General features: G+C 47.1%; 1 protein-coding gene across 3 annotated transcripts in view; it reads left to right on the top strand.

Annotated features, from left to right (window-relative positions):
• The window catches only part of LOC139564913 (phospholipid phosphatase-related protein type 5-like), a 66,465-nt gene continuing 50,618 nt past the window's right edge, over window positions 1–15,847 (top strand). For 2 of the 3 annotated variants that reach the window (XM_071384815.1, XM_071384814.1), the window contains exons 1-2: window positions 1–446; window positions 8,597–8,746. In XM_071384815.1, coding sequence (XP_071240916.1) covers window positions 8,672–8,746 — 75 coding nt within the window. In that variant the 5' untranslated portion in view covers window positions 1–446; window positions 8,597–8,671. The remainder of the gene's footprint in view (window positions 447–8,596; window positions 8,747–15,847) is intronic. The other variant, XM_071384813.1, reaches the window with a different exon arrangement.

Genomic DNA, 15,847 nt, shown 5'->3' with positions numbered 1-15,847 from the left:
TTTTGAATACAAATGAGCTTCTCTCTAGCGGCACAGATACCACACATCCCTCTCTCTTACTCACACACCGATACACAATCTTCCACACACGCTGCCTCTCGGTCTCTATTGGAAGACAGCGCAGCACATGCAGTAATTCCCGACACTTAATTGATTAGCCCAGGCTGCTTATTTGAAGTGGCTAATTAGAGGGGGAGTGTGTCGAGTGTGTGAGGAGGGCTGGGGAGTCGCTGGCGCGCTTTATCTCCGTGCGCGTGTGTCTGTCTGAGGAGCTCCAGTACCACGCTTCACTCTGGAGCAGGAGGAGGAGAGAAGAAGAAGAGAAGAGATAGAGAGGCAGCTGGGTGGGGAGATTTTCACAACACTTTCCCTCATCTGACATGGCCTCTGCGTAGGAATCTGGTGCCACGGCAACAGAGGAGCTAGGCAGCAGCGAGGTGTCTAAGGTAAGAGGGAGGGGGTGATGGGTTCTCCTCTCCTCTGTCTGCATGGGTTGCAGTATGAGGAGCATTAGCATGCTAGCATTGCGTTGTATGTCAATGGTTCAGATTGTGGTCTGATGCAGAGAGGCAGTGAGAGTGTTTTGGTGTTTATGTGGAGGTGAGGAGAAGAGGAGTGTTTCACCGTGGTATTCCCCAAAGGGAAGCTCTAATAACCTAGCGTTCTGAAATCCTATTAGGGTCCCCCCTACCTACACCCTCCACCGCCCTATTAATAGCGTGAAGTGGGATTGTCTCTCTTGCGGGGGGCGGGGGGTGGGGGGGTGGGGGGGGTTATTACCGCATGTAAGTGAAGGTGTGTGTGTGTGTGTGTGTTCATGCATTCTGCACACAGGATATCTGCAGATTCAGCATGTGGTCTGGTTTGAGTGAAACATGTCTGTCAAGAGCAAGGCACACACACTCAACATACTACCATCCTGCATGCTAACTACACACACCTTGGAAATGCACCAAGACAACAGTACAGTGATTAAAGGGACTTGGACTGATCTCTTTGAACGTGATTGGTCATAGGAGAGTATTCAGCAGCACAGGATAGCCACACACAGGGTGAAAGAAAGAAGCAGACAGTGCCATGTAAATGCTGCATTGGACTGTACGAACACATTGAATATACTACCTTGTACCTCTCTGAGTAGTACTGTGTCAGGGGGATGGCTACATTCAAGGATGAAAGGATCAACCAGACTGCCATATACAGTGCCCTTCAGAAAGTATCCACACCCCTTGACCTTTTCCACATTTTGTTATGTTACAGTCTGAATTTAAAATGGATTCAATTAAGATTTTTTTGTCACTGGCCTACACACAATACCCCATAATGTCGAAGTGGAAATATGTTTTACAAATTAATTAAAAATGAAAAGCTGAAATATCTTGAGTCAATAAGTATTCAACCCCTTTGTTATGGCAAGCCTAAATAAGTTCAGGAGTATACATTTGCTCAACAAGTCACATAATAAATTGCATGGACTTGTGTGCAATAAAATTGTTTAACATTATGTTTTAATGACCACATCATCTCTGTACCTGTTAGAGGAATTTAATTAAGGTCCCTCAGTCTAGCAGTGAATTTAAAACACAGATTCAACTACAAAGACGAGGGAGGTTTTCCAATGCCTCAGAAAGAAGGTCACCTATTGGTAGATGGGTAAAAAAAGCAGACATTGAATATCCCTTTGTGCATGGTGAAGTTATTAATTACACTTTGGATGGTGTATCAATACACCCAGTCACTACAAAGATACAGGCATCCATCCTAACTCAGTAGCTGGAGAGGAAGGAAACCATTCAGGGATTTCACCATGAGGCAAATGGTGACTTTACTAAAGTAAAACTGCTAAATAAAAAATAAAAACATTATGTCGAGAATACGAAGCATTATGCTTGGGGCAAATTCAGCACAACAGTTCACTTCATATTTTCAAGCATGGTGGTGACTGCATCATATTATGGGTATGCTTGTCAATGGCAAGAACTAGGGAGTTTTTTAGGATAAAAAGTAATGGAATAGATCCTAGAGGAAAACCTGGTTCAGTCTCCTGATAGACTACTGAGACACTGGGAGACAAATTCACCTTTCAGCTGGACAATAACCTAAAACACAAGGCCAAATATTCGCTGGAGTTGCTTACCAAGACCACATTGAATGTTCCTGAGTAGCCTAGTTACAGTTTTGACTTAAATAGGCTTGAAAGTCTATGACAAGACTGGAAAAGGGCTGTCTAGCAATGAACAACAACCAACTTGACAGAGCTTGAATTATTTTAAAAAGAGTAATATGCATATATTGTACAATCCAGGTGTGCAAAGCTCTTAGACTTACCCAGAAAGACTCACCGCTATAATCGCTGCCAAAAGGTGATTCTAAAATGTATTGACTCAGGGGTGTGAATACTGATGTAAATTAGATTTTTCATTTTCAGTAAATTTGCTAAAATGTTTTCACTTTGTCATTATGGGGTATTGTGTAGATAGGTAAAAAAAAAATATTGAATCCATTTTGAATTCAGGCTGTAACAACAAAATGTGGAATAAGTCAAGGGGTATGAATACTTTCTGAAGGCACTGTACATTGTACTTTGCCCTTTTATGTTCATATAGAATATTACAATATACATCTGTGTAGATTAAATATCTGCGCAGTTGTAATATCTGTGTGTAGTATCTCTCAGTATGTGGTAGAAATAGCTGGACGTGAAGGCAGCCGTGATCCAGATTGTAGTGTCCAATTAGCCTTTGTGTCCCTGGGCGGTGTGTGTCTGTACATGTGCCTGTGCGTGTGTATCGCACACGTGCGTGTTCGTGTGTGTGTCTGAGGGAGGAGAGTGGACATATGGTTTCCTGGGCTCCTCTCCTAAGACTGTGGATTCAGACCAGCAGGATATTGTATAGTTCTCCTCCTCCTCCGTGTCAGCTAACTAGTCGCTTGTCTATTCATATTAACAACCTCATCCTCATCCTTTCATTCCCTTCACATGTCCTTTCCTCCTAACCCCCTTCTCTCATTCTTTTTCTTTTTCCTCCCTCTCTCTTTCCCTGGTATTTTCCTCTCTTCCCTCAATTTCTCTCACTTTTGTGTTTGTGTCTGTGGGCTGCAGTGTCTCAGTAATGACAGGCTGGCTGGGCTCTCTGACGGGTGGCAAGCCAACAAGATCAGGACTCCTGTCACCCTGCCTCCCTTTCAGATCAAATCCAGCTGGACTCACACACACACGCACACGCACACGCACACGCACACGCACACGCATGCGCAGGCAGGCATATGCTAACAAGCAACACTCTCTCTCCTATCTCTGGGTAAATTGCCCCTGGTGTCCTACTTTTCTTCCTCAACAAATCTCCCTCTCCTCTCTCTCCTCCCTCTCCCTGCCCACCCATAAGGTTTCTACAAAATACTGTTCGGTATGTAGCACATGTGTAGCACATGTGGACACAAAGGCTTTCTCTTTGACAGACACTGTTCCATCTCAAATAGCAACACCTGTGTTCTGACCTGCTCCCATCCCTCCTCCTGACATCCTGATCTTAGGGACGTTAGATACCTGGCCGTCCACTCAGGCTGCATTACACTGCCCATCTGCTGCTGGGATCAGTAGAGCAGGATCACCAAAATACCCTGGGAGATTTTCCCTTACCTGGGGCCTCAGCTTGTTCAGTCACAGCTACAAGATGTTTGAGAGAGAGAGATATTTCTAAAAGCAGCCCTGCTTCGCTTTGTTCTCTCTGCTGCTAAGAGCCCAGTCCATTCCTTATTCATCCTCACAGCCTATTCTCTGACATCCTGCCAGACTGACTGTCAGTGGGGGGGGGGGGGGGGGGGCACACAACACTAATTTCCTCAGAATAGAGGTCAATCCTCTATTCCTGACAATGCCCAGGAAATGGGAACTCTCACAGACCAGAACCAAGCTATAGGATCTCTTCAGGATGAGTTCTGGTACACAGAGGTTGGATGGTCGTAAGAAGGTCCCTGCGTTTCACCTGACCACCTGACTAGCAATAGCCTATGACTAGGGCCTGTAGTTTTTCCTGTAGTCAGGGAAAACCTCAGGTCCCAGCTCAGGAGACTCCTCACTGACTGAGCACCATGTCCAGTTTGCATTGTTCCTGTCTGTCCCTTAGCCTTGCCTTGAACCGATAAGGCTAGCGTGTTGTATTCTTCCCCTCAAGGTAATTCTGCTTGGGATACAGTGTATATTTTTATTTGACTTCACCTTTATTTAACTAGGCAAGTCAGTTAAGAACAAATTGTTATTCTACCAAAAGGCAAAAGGCCTCCTGCAGGGATGGGGGCTGGGATAAAACATTTAAAAATTAAAAATATATAACTATAAGACAAAACACACATAAAGACAAGAGAGACAACACAATACTACATAAAGCGATACCTAAGACAATAACATAGCAAGACAGCAACACATGACAACACACCATGGTAGCAACACAACATGACAAGAACATGGTAGCAACACAACATGGTAGCAGCACAAAACATGGTACAAACATTATTGGGCACAGACAACAGCACACAGGGCAAGAAGGTAGAGACAACAATACATCACGCAAAGCAGCCACAACTGTCAGTAAGAGTGTCCATGATTGAGTCTTTGAATGTAGATATTGAGATAAAACTGTCCAGTTTGAGTGTTTGTTGCAGCTCGTTCCAGTCGCTAGCTGCAGTGAACTGAAAAGAGGAGCTACCCAGGGATGTGTGTGCTTTGGGGACCTTTAACAGAACGTGACCGGCAGAATGGGTGTTGTATGTGGAGGATGAGGGCTGCAGTAGATATCTCCGATAGGGGGGAGTGAGGCCTAAGAGGGTTTTATAAATAAGCATCAACCAGTGGGTCTTGCGACGGGTATACAGAGATGACCAGTTTACAGAGGAGTTAGAGTGCAGTGATGTGTCCTATTGTCACGCCCTGGCCTTAGTATTCTTTGTTTTCTTTATTATTTTAGTTAGGTCAGGGTGTGACATGGGTATTTATGTGGGTTTTGTAGTGTCCAGGGTGATTGTAAGGTTTAGGGGGTTTATTTAGAGTAGTTGGCTTTATGTTTAGTATAGTTGTCTAGCTGTGTCTATGTCTATGTAGAACGTTTGTAGCCTGTATGTATGTGCACAACGTTTGTAGCTTCACGGTCGTTTTGTTGTTTTGTTAGTTTGTATAGTGTTTTGTGTCGTGTTCATCTTCGTGGTGTTAATAAAAGGAAGATGGCTTATTTTCCAAATGCTGCGTTTTGGTCCGTCTCTCAACCACACGATCGTGACAGAATTACCCACCAAAGGATCAAGCAGCGTGACAAGCGGCAACAGGAGCAAGGCATCAAGGATTCTTGGACATGGGAGGAGATATTGGATGGAAAGGGACCTTGGGCTCAACCTGGAGAATATCGCCGTCCCAAAGCTGAGCTGGAGGCAGCGAAAGCAGAGAGGCGGCGATATGAGGAGGCAGCAAGGAGGCAAGGCTGGAAGCCCGTGAGTAACACCCAAAAATTTCTTGGGGGGGGGCTAAAGGGGAGTGTGGCAAAGCCGGGTTGGATACCTGAGCCAACTCCCCGGGCTTGCCGTGGAGTAAGAGGGCGTCGTACTGGTCAGACACCGTGTTATGCGGTAAAGCGCACGGTGTCCCCAGTACGCGTGCTTAGCCCAGTGCGGGCTATTCCACCTTGCCGCACTGGGAGGGCTAGGTTGGGCATCAAGCCGAGTGCCATGAAGCCGGCCCAACGTATCTGGTCTCCAGTACGTCTCCTCGGGCCGGCGTACATGGCACCAGCCTTACAGGTGGTGTCCCCGGTTCGCCTGCATAGCCCAGTGCGGGCTATTCCACCTCGCCGCACTGGCAGGGCTACCGGGACCATTCAACCTGGTAAGGTTGGGGAGGCTCGGTGCTCAAGAGCACGTGTCCTCCTTCACGGTCCGGTATATCCGGCGCCACCTTCCCGCCCCAGCCTAGTACCACCAGTGCCTACACCACGCACCAGGCTTTCAGTGCGTTATCAGAGCCCTGTTCCTCCTCCACGCACTCTCCCTATGGTGCGTGTCTCCAGCCCAGTGCCTCCAGTTCCGGCACCACGCACTAAGCCACCTGTGCGTCTCCTGTGTCCTGTACACACTGTTATTTCTCCCCGCACTCGTCCTGAGGTGCGTGCCCTCAGTCCGGTACCACGCACCAGGCATATAGTGCGCTTTGAGAACTCAGTGTGCCCTGTTGTTGTTCCCCGCACTAGCCTTAAGGTGCGTGTCATTAGCCCGGTACCTCCAGTTCCGGTACCACGCACCAGGCCTACAGTGCGTCTCAGCCGGCCAGAGTCTGCCGTCTGCCCAGCGGCGCCTGAACTGCCCGTCTGCCCAGCGGCGCCTGAACTGCCCGTCTGCCCAGCGGCGCCTGAACTGCCCGTCTGCCCAGCGGCGCCTGAACTGCCCGTCTGCCCAGCGGCGCCTGAACTGCCCGTCTGCCCAGCGGCGCCTGAACTGCCCGTCTGCCCAGCGGCGCCTGAACTGCCCGTCTGCCCTACGCCGTCTGAACTGTCCGTCTGCCATGAGCCTGCAAAGCCGCCCGTCTGCCATGAGCCTGCAAAGCCGCCCGTCTGCCATGAGCCTACAGAGCCGTCCGCCAGACAGGAGCCGCTAGAGCCGTCCGCCAGACAGGAGCCGCTAGAGCCTTCCGCCAGACCGGATCAGCCAGAGCCTTCCGCCAGACCGGATCAGCCAGAGCCTTCCGCCAGACCGGATCAGCCAGAGCCTTCCGCCAGACCGGATCAGCCAGAGCCTTCCGCCAGACCGGATCAGCCAGAGCCTTCCGCCAGACCGGATCAGCCAGAGCCTTCCGCCAGACCGGATCAGCCAGAGCCTTCCGGCCAGACCGGATCAGCCAGAGCCTTCCGCCAGACCGGATCAGCCAGAGCCTTCCGCGAGCCATGACCAGCCAGAGCCTTCCGCGAGCCATGACCAGCCAGAGCCTTCCGCGAGCCATGACCAGCCAGAGCCGTCAGCCAGCCATGACCAGCCAGAGCCGTCAGCCAGCCATGACCAGCCAGAGCCGTCAGCCATCCATGACCAGCCAGAGCCGTCAGCCAGCCATGACCAGCCAGAGCCGTCAGCCAGCCATGACCAGCCAGAGCCGTCAGCCAGCCATGACCAGCCAGAGCCGTCAGCCAGCCATGACCAGCCAGAGCCGTCAGCCAGCCATGACCAGCCAGAGCCGTCAGCCAGCCAGGATCCGCCAGCCAGTCCGGAGCTGCCGTCCCTCAGCACGGAGCTGCCGTCCCTCAGCCCGGAGCTGCCGTCCCTCAGCCCGGAGCTGCCGTCCCTCATCCCGGTGTTGCCCCTTATCCCGGTGCTGCCCCTTGTGTCGATGTTACCCAAAAGATTAAGTGGGGGTAATATGAGGGGGGTCATTTGTAGGGGGAGATATAAGCTGGGATTGACTATGGTGGGGTGGGGACCTCGCCCTGAGCCTGAGCCACCACCGTGGTCAGATGCCCACCCAGGCCCTCCCCTAGACTTTGTGCTGGTGCGCCCGGAGTTCGCACCTTAAGGGGGGGGCTATGTCACGCCCTGGCCTTAGTATTCTTTGTTTTCTTTATTATTTTAGTTAGGTCAGGGTGTGACATGGGTATTTATGTGGGTTTTGTAGTGTCCAGGGTGATTGTAAGGTTTAGGGGGTTTATTTAGAGTAGTTGGCTTTATGTGTAGTATAGTTGTCTAGCTGTGTCTATGTCTATGTAGAACGTTTGTAGCCTGTATGTATGTGCACAACGTTTGTAGCTTCACGGTCGTTTTGTTGTTTTGTTAGTTTGTATAGTGTTTTGTGTCGTGTTCATCTTCGTGGTGTTAATAAAAGGAAGATGGCTTATTTTCCAAATGCTGCGTTTTGGTCCGTCTCTCAACCACACGATCGTGACACCTATAAGGAGCATTGGTGGCAAATCTGATGTCCGATTGGTAAAGCACATCTAGCCGCTCGAGAGCACCCTTACCTGCCGTGTAAAGCGTGTAGACATGACATTGAATGAGACATGCAGACAGAGGGTTGTGCCATGGTTGGAATATAATCTAATTCAGTATAGATGTGAACATAAATGTGATTATGCAAATGTCAAGAGCATATTTCTAATCTAAGACTACTTTGTAGCATGCATCATTAAGATATGCTATTTCCATGTTGTGTATTGGCTGGATTTATGTTTATTCTAGCTCATAAAGGTTCCATTCATTATAGTGGCATTCAGTGTTAGACACAATCTGTATTTTCATTTCAGCACTGACTCATCAGGACTGAGGGAGAGGCTCATTGCTGCACACTGATAGGCTTATTTGATACTATTTAGTTGTTTCTTTGTGTGTGTCGGGGAGAGTGGGAGGGAGTGTGTGTATGGGGGGGGGGGGTCTTTGCACTTTGTCTCATGGCCACAGAGGTAACATGTAAACAAAATTGTTATTCTGTATAAGAACACCAAGACCCATTGTTCCATCCAACGCTACATTCTTGTCATGGGATAAAACTTTATGTTATACTTTAAGCTTGGCCTCAAGCTGACCTTTAGATCAAGACAACTCTTACTGACCTGGAACGCTCTTTCCTTCACAGGTGTGAGGAGAGAGAGTGCTGGAGAGAGGACAGGAGAGAGAGAACGAGAGAAGGCAGGAGAGAGAGAACGAGAGAATGATGGCGGCGGAAGAGGAGAAGCCGGGTTTGAAGAGCAGCAGCTCCATCGTTCCCTGCTTCTTGTTTGTTGAGGTGAGTTGCCATGTCTTCCTTTTCCTGATTGGCTAAAATGACACTACTGGGAGGAGCTGATGAAATACCCTCCAGTAGGGCCTCTTAATGCTGGTTGATGATATCTCTTTATGGGGAATTTCCGTATCCCTTAACCTTCCCCATATTCAGTTTTTCACAACCCTCCGCTCCCCTCAGAGCTCAATGAGCTCCATTCATTCTACTACTTGACCTCAATTGGCTGTTGTCTGCTGTCCAGCAGCCAGGGAACACTTTCTCATATTTAGCTTCAGTGGAAAATGTTGTAAATATTGTCAGCTCAACACACATCCACCACACTGCCACGGTCTCTCTGCCATGGCTGAGACTGAATAACGTGGATAAAGTGGGTATAAAATAGTTGTAATCTGTTCAGATGGCGCTTCCTGTCTTCACACTGCTACAATATGTGATTTCTGCTTCCTGTTTATATAAGTCTTTGCATCTGATCCATTGAAGTATTTAGTGATATCACAGCTAACTGTGTTTTGTATAAGTACTGGATGCTCTGCACACACACACACACACACAGACTCACATACAGACTACAGGCGCACACACGCACACACAGGACAGGGTCTCTCCCGTAGGCGTGTCCCGTATTGCTGTGGGAGCTACATTACTCAGAGGGTATTGAAGGTCTCTATGCTGCTAGATTATGGTCCACAATAAACGCACTCCCATAGTCCACTGTGCCATCCCTCACACATATTTAATGTGAGGTACAATAGGTGATATTTGAGGTACAAGGTGTTCTGTGTCATGTGAAATATGGAGGAGTATATGTGAGGTGTGATGTATGACATGTAAAGGTGAAAAGAATTGTATGAGGAATGAAGTGCTATATACCTTGTGATATCCAGTACAGTTGCAGTGATATGTGGGATTTGTGGAATCATAATGTGTAATATGTGAGGTAGCAGTGAGTGAGTGCAGAAGATGTGACAGTGTGGTCTGACTGAGACCCAACCATTTTAGCTCCCCTCTCCCCTGTCCCTCTCCCCTGTCCCTCTCCCCTGTCCCTCTCCCCTGACCCTCTCCCCTGACCCTCTCCCCGTCCCCCTCCCCTGTCCCTCTCCCCTGTCCCTCTCCCCTGTCCCTCTCCCCTGTCCCTCTCCCCTGACCCTCTCCCCTGACCCTCTCCCCTGTCCCTCTCCCCTGTCCCTCTCCCCTGACCCTCTCCCCTGTCCCTCTCCCCTGACCCTCTCCCCTGTCCCTCTCCCCTGTCCCTCTCCCCTGACCCCTCTCCCCGTCCCCCTCCCCTGTCCCTCTCCCTTGTCCCTCTCTCCTGACCATCTCCCCTGTCCCTCTCCCCTCTCCCTCTCCCCTGTCCCTCTCCCCTGACCCTCTCCCCTGACCCTCTCCCCGTCCCCCTCCCCTGTCCCTCTCCCCTGTCCCTCTCCCCTGTCCCTCTCCCCTGACCCTCTCCCCTGACCCTCTCCCCTGTCCCTCTCCCCTGTCCCTCTCCCCTGACCCTCTCCCCTGACCCTCTCCCCGTCCCCCTCCCCTGTCCCTCTCCCTTGTCCCTCTCTCCTGACCATCTCCCCTGTCCCTCTCCCCTGACCCTCTCCCCGTCCCCCTCCCCTGTCCCTCTCCCCTGTCCCGCTCCCCTGACCCTCTCCCCTGACCCTCTCCCCGTCCCTCTCACCTGTCCCTCTCCCCTGTCCCTCTCCCCTGACCCTCTCCCCGTCCCCCTCCCCTCCCCAGCGGTGTGTCACAGACAGACAGTGATTTAGACTGAGCCAGGACCTGCTCTTTTATTTAGACTCACACCTCATCAGCCCGTTTCCATGGAAACCAATCATCTGGATTAATTTTCTCTCTGTCTCTCTCTCTTCTGCCTCCTTTCATCCACTACCCACCCTCTTATGCAGGCTATAACATCTCTCTCTCTCTGTTCCTCTCTTTCTCTCTTTCTCTCTCTCTCTCTCTCTCTCTCTCTCTCTCTCTCTCTCTCTCTCTCTCTCTCTCTCTCTCTCTCTCTCTCTCTCTCTCTCTCTCTCTCTCTCTCTCTCTCTCTCTCTCTCTCTCTCTCTCCCTCCCTCCCTGAAAGTCATAGATATTTGTTAGATATAGATACCTCCTTTCGTCTCTTCTATCTGAATGTGAATTTCAACATCAATAGCGCTTATACAGGTCAGTTTCTCTCAGCACTGGGTTGATACAAAAGATGCATGGAAATGGCATTGTCAGAACACAGACATGCTTTTAGGAAATAATCCACTGTGTGTATAAGTAATCAGGTGTAGCAGAGAACTCAGCTTTGGGGTTGTAAAGGCCACATTAACATAAACAGTTATCCAGACCAATGGAGGAGGAAATTCAAAGTCCCCCTCCATGCCCCTCTGCTAGCTTTGGATGTACTGCTATTGGACAGCCGGTGTCTTGTAACCTAATATTGATGTGTCCTGTCCACACAGGACCATGTATGGGTTGTTACAGATTCAGTTTATGAAGTGTGGGAATGTGTTTTGTATAATGGCTGCAGCTGCAATATGGAAGCAGGAATAATCTAGCCGAATAGCTGGAAACATCACCTTCAATGAACAAAAACTTAAACCATAAAGAAATAGTCAAATAATATGCTCTACACACACTCTACTCTGACATTTAAAAAGCAACGATAACTGATTTACTCTCAATGTTTCAAATGCTTTATTTGAACGTTAAAATGACCCGTTCTGTTATACATTATGTGCTTTCCCCTCTTATTGAACATGTCCCACTTTTCTCAGCCACTGTTATGGACTGAAGGGTTATGAGTCAGAATCATTTTGATGTTGGAGATTTCCGTGACTGCAGGGGTGTTTAATGTCTTTGGCATGAGCAGTACTCATAATGAGCAGTACTCATTTGTGTTTGTGTGTGGGCATCATCTATCTCTCACCACATGCAGTGTGATGGACCATTCCCCTCGACGTTTCATGCGAGGACTCTATACCCACCAGAGGGCACTGTTGATGTACTGTTAAGGCTTTCAGAGCTGCTTTTGGAAGCTCAGTAACACTGTTTCATTGTGGTGTTGTGTGTCTAACCAGAGTCAATTTGTCTTTATATTCTGCTAATGTTGTATTTAGCCAATGAAGCTCAGTTTGTTGTGTTGGTTTATTCACAGTAAGGACAAGGAATGGTAATGGTGACAATTTACGGTAATGAATATTCCACATCTGTCAATTTGAAAACGAGTTGCCTTAATTTTCATAGAATTTTAACTAATGTTCAGAAGAACACACACACACACACACACACACACACACACACACACACACACACACACACACACACACACACACACACACACACACACACACACACACACACACACACACACACACACACACACACACACACACACACACACACACACACACACACACAGCCTCATTAACACTTGAAATGGGTGAAAGAACATCTTTCCTTCTCTTTTGCTTCCTCCGTCTCTAAAAATAACCCCAGTGTGTGATGGTGGGTAACACTTGTGTGATCACACCTGTCGTAGAGAGTCTTTCAAGTGAAGTGCACAAAGAACACACACACACACACACACACACACACACACACACACACACACACACACACACACATGTTTTTTTTAGAGTGCTGTGATCAGCTGTAGCCCTAAGACACAAAGAAAAACGGACTTCTCCTTTGGTTGCCATCTGGTAAATGTCCATTAAAGAGCTGCCCCTGCTTTATGTTTTGGCCTCTGAATCAAAGCAGGGAGAATGCACTCAGCACTCAGCCAGCCAGCCAGCCCAGCTTGAGGTAGCTACAGCACAGTGTTTTCAGCAGCTCTGCACTGTGGAAGGGAAAGTAGTTGTTCAAGTTAAATAATGAGAGGTGAAAAGACTGAGATTCGGAAGTCCCTATTTCAGAAGTATTTGGACAAATTCGTTGTTTGTTTTGCTTTTGTTTCAGATTATGTTGTACCCAATAGAAGTGAATGTTTCATGGAATTAATTCTGAATAATGATGAGTGAGAAAGGTACAGAGGCATAAATATCATACCCTCCAAAAACTATGTATTGGTGGTCTTTGTGCCTCTGTAACTTTCTTTCACACACATGATTCATTCAGGATTATCCGTAATCATGGAAGCATCCACATTAATGTAGATGTGGTCGGAAAAACATATTCTATTGTTATTTAGAATAAAAGTGACTCCAAATTGGCACAATACATTATTTACCATGAATTTCTATTGGGCAGAAAATTATCTGAAACCCAACCAAAACAAACAGCAAATGCATCCAACAAGTGTGTAGTAACAAGCTTGATGTAATCATTGCTTGCTAGGAATATGGGACCAAACACAAAACTTTTGACTACCTTAATACACATATACAGTGCATTGGTCAAGTATTCAAACTCCTTGACTTTTTCCACATTTTGTTACGTTACAGCCTTATTTTAAAATTGATTCAATTAGTTTTTCCCCTCATCAATCAACACACAATACCCCATAATAACAAAGTGAATACAGGTTTTATTTTTTTTGCTAATTTATTACAAATTAAAAACACATACCTTATTTACATAAGTATTCAGACCCTTTGCTATGAGACTCGAAATTGAGCTTGGGTGCATCCTGTTCCCATTGAACGTCCTTGAGATGTTTCTACAACTTGATTGGAGTCCACCTGTGGTAAATTAAATTAATTGGACATGATTTGGAAAGGCACACACCTGTCTATATAAGATCCCACAGTTGACAGTGCATGTCAGAGCAAAAACCAAGCCATGAGGTCAGGAATTGTCCGTAGAGCTCTGAGACAGGATTGTGTCGAGGCACAGATCTGGGGAAGGTTACCAAAAAATGTCTGCAGCATTGAAGGTCCCCAAGAACACAGTGGCCTCCATCACACAAGTTTGGAACCACCAAGACTCTTCCTAGAGCTGGCCGCCCAGCCAAACTGAGCAATCTTGAGAGAAAGGCCTTTGTCAGGGAGGTGACCAAGAACTCAATGGTCATTCTGACAGAGTTCCAGAGTTCCCCTGTGGAGATGGGAGAAACTTCCAGAAGGACAACCATCTCTGCAGCACTCCACCAATCAGGCCTTTATGGTAGAGTGACCAGACAGAAGCCATTCTTCAGTAAAAGGCACATGATAGCCCACTTGGAGTTTGCCAAAAGGCACTTAAAGGACTCTAAGACCGTGAGAAGCAAGATTTTCTGGTCTGATGAAACCAAGATTGAACTTTTTGGCCTTAATGCCAAGCGTCACGTCTGGAGGAAACCTGGCACCATCCCTACGGTGAAGCATGGTGGTGGCAGCATCATGCTGTAGGGATGTTTTTCTGCAACAGGGACTGGGAGACTAGTCAGGATTGAGGAAAAGATGAACGGAGCAAAGTACAGAGAGATCCTTGATTAAAGCCTGCTCCAGAGCGAAGGTTCACCTTCTAACAGGACAATGATCCTAAGCACATAGCCAAGAGTGGCTTCGGGACAAGTCTCTGAATGTCCTTGAGTGGCCCAGCCAGAGCCCGGACTTGAACCTGATCAAACATCTCTGGAGAGATCTGAAAATAGCTGTGCAACCTTACAGAGCTTGAGTGGATCTGCAAAGAAGAATGGGAGAAACTCCTCTAATACAGGTGTGCCAATTTATTTCTAATAAATTTGCCCAAAAAATTCAAAAAACCTGTTTTTGCTGTCATTATGGGGTATTGTGTGTAGATTGAGGGGGAAAAAACTATTTAATCAATTTTAGAATAAGACTGTAATGTAACAATTTGGAAAAAGTCAAGGGGTCTAAATACTTTCCGAATGTACTGTAAGTGAATTTGTCAAAATACTTATGACACCTTCAAATTTTAGCTTTATTTAACTAGGCAAGTCAGTTAAGAACAAATTCTTATTTACAATGACAGCCTACCCCGGCCAAACACGGACTACGCTGGGCCAATTGTGCGCCACCCTATGGGACTCCCAATCACGGCCAGATGTGATACAGCCTGGATTAGAACCAGGGACTGTAGTGATGCTCTTGCACTGAGATGCAGTGCCTTAGACCGCTGCGCTACTTGGGTGTGGTGGGAGTTTAGATGCATGAAGTGCTTTTATTTATAAAAGGTAAAACATATACAGTACCAGTCAAAAGTTTGGACACCTACTCATTCAAGGGTTTGTCTTTATTTTTAGTATTTTCTACATTGTAGAATAATAGTGAAGACATCAAAACTATGAAATAACACATATGGAATCATGTAGTAACCAAAAAAGTGTTAAACAAATAAAAATATATTTTAGATTCTTCAAAGTAGCCACCCTTTGCCTTGATGACAGATTTGCACACTCTTGGCATTCTCTCAACCAGCCTCATGAGGTAGTCACCTGGAATGCTTTTCCAACAGTCTTGAAGGAGTTCCCACATATTCTTCGCACTTCTTGGCTGGTTTTCCTTCACTCTGCGGTCCAACTCATCCAAACCATCTCAATTGGGTTGAGGTCGGGTGATTGTGGAGGCCAGGTCATCTGATGCTGCACTCCATCACTCTCCTCCTTGGTCAAATAGCCCTTACACAGCCTGGAGGTGTGTTTTGGGTCATTGTCCTGTTGAAAAACAAATGATAGACCCACTGAGTGCAAATCAGATGGTATGGCGTATCGCTGCAGAATGCTGTGGTAGCCATGCTGGTTAGGTTTGCCTTTAATTCTTAGTAAAGGTGACATTCTGTACTGTTGCCTTGTATGAAACATTTTATTTCAAATCCAAAATGCCGGAGCATAGAGCCAAATTAAACGTTCTAGCTTCACTGTCCAAATAAATATGAATGAATACATAGGGGAGCTTTTATTAAAGGTGGATTTACATTAGTAAAATATGTCTAGTGAGATCTATCAGATTAGCAACTTTTCTACTTACACTAGCCTTTGATGTGGTGTGACCAAAGCCACATTCCTGCTTCATGTGTGAGTGTAGCTATTAGCATACTGTTAATGTCATAGTATATGGACAAACAAAATGAGGATAGCAATTCAAACTATACAGGAGCTTCTCATCTAAACCATATTGCACATAGTGTTGCAGACTTGATTAATGCAATGATTCACGAATTTGGCTAACAAAGCAAGAATGC

This window comes from Salvelinus alpinus, chromosome 36 (assembly GCF_045679555.1).
Source record: "Salvelinus alpinus chromosome 36, SLU_Salpinus.1, whole genome shotgun sequence".
Classification (NCBI taxonomy): domain Eukaryota; kingdom Metazoa; phylum Chordata; class Actinopteri; order Salmoniformes; family Salmonidae; genus Salvelinus; species Salvelinus alpinus.
Note: the sequence above shows the minus strand (reverse complement) of the source record. Positions and strands in the feature narration are given on the sequence as shown.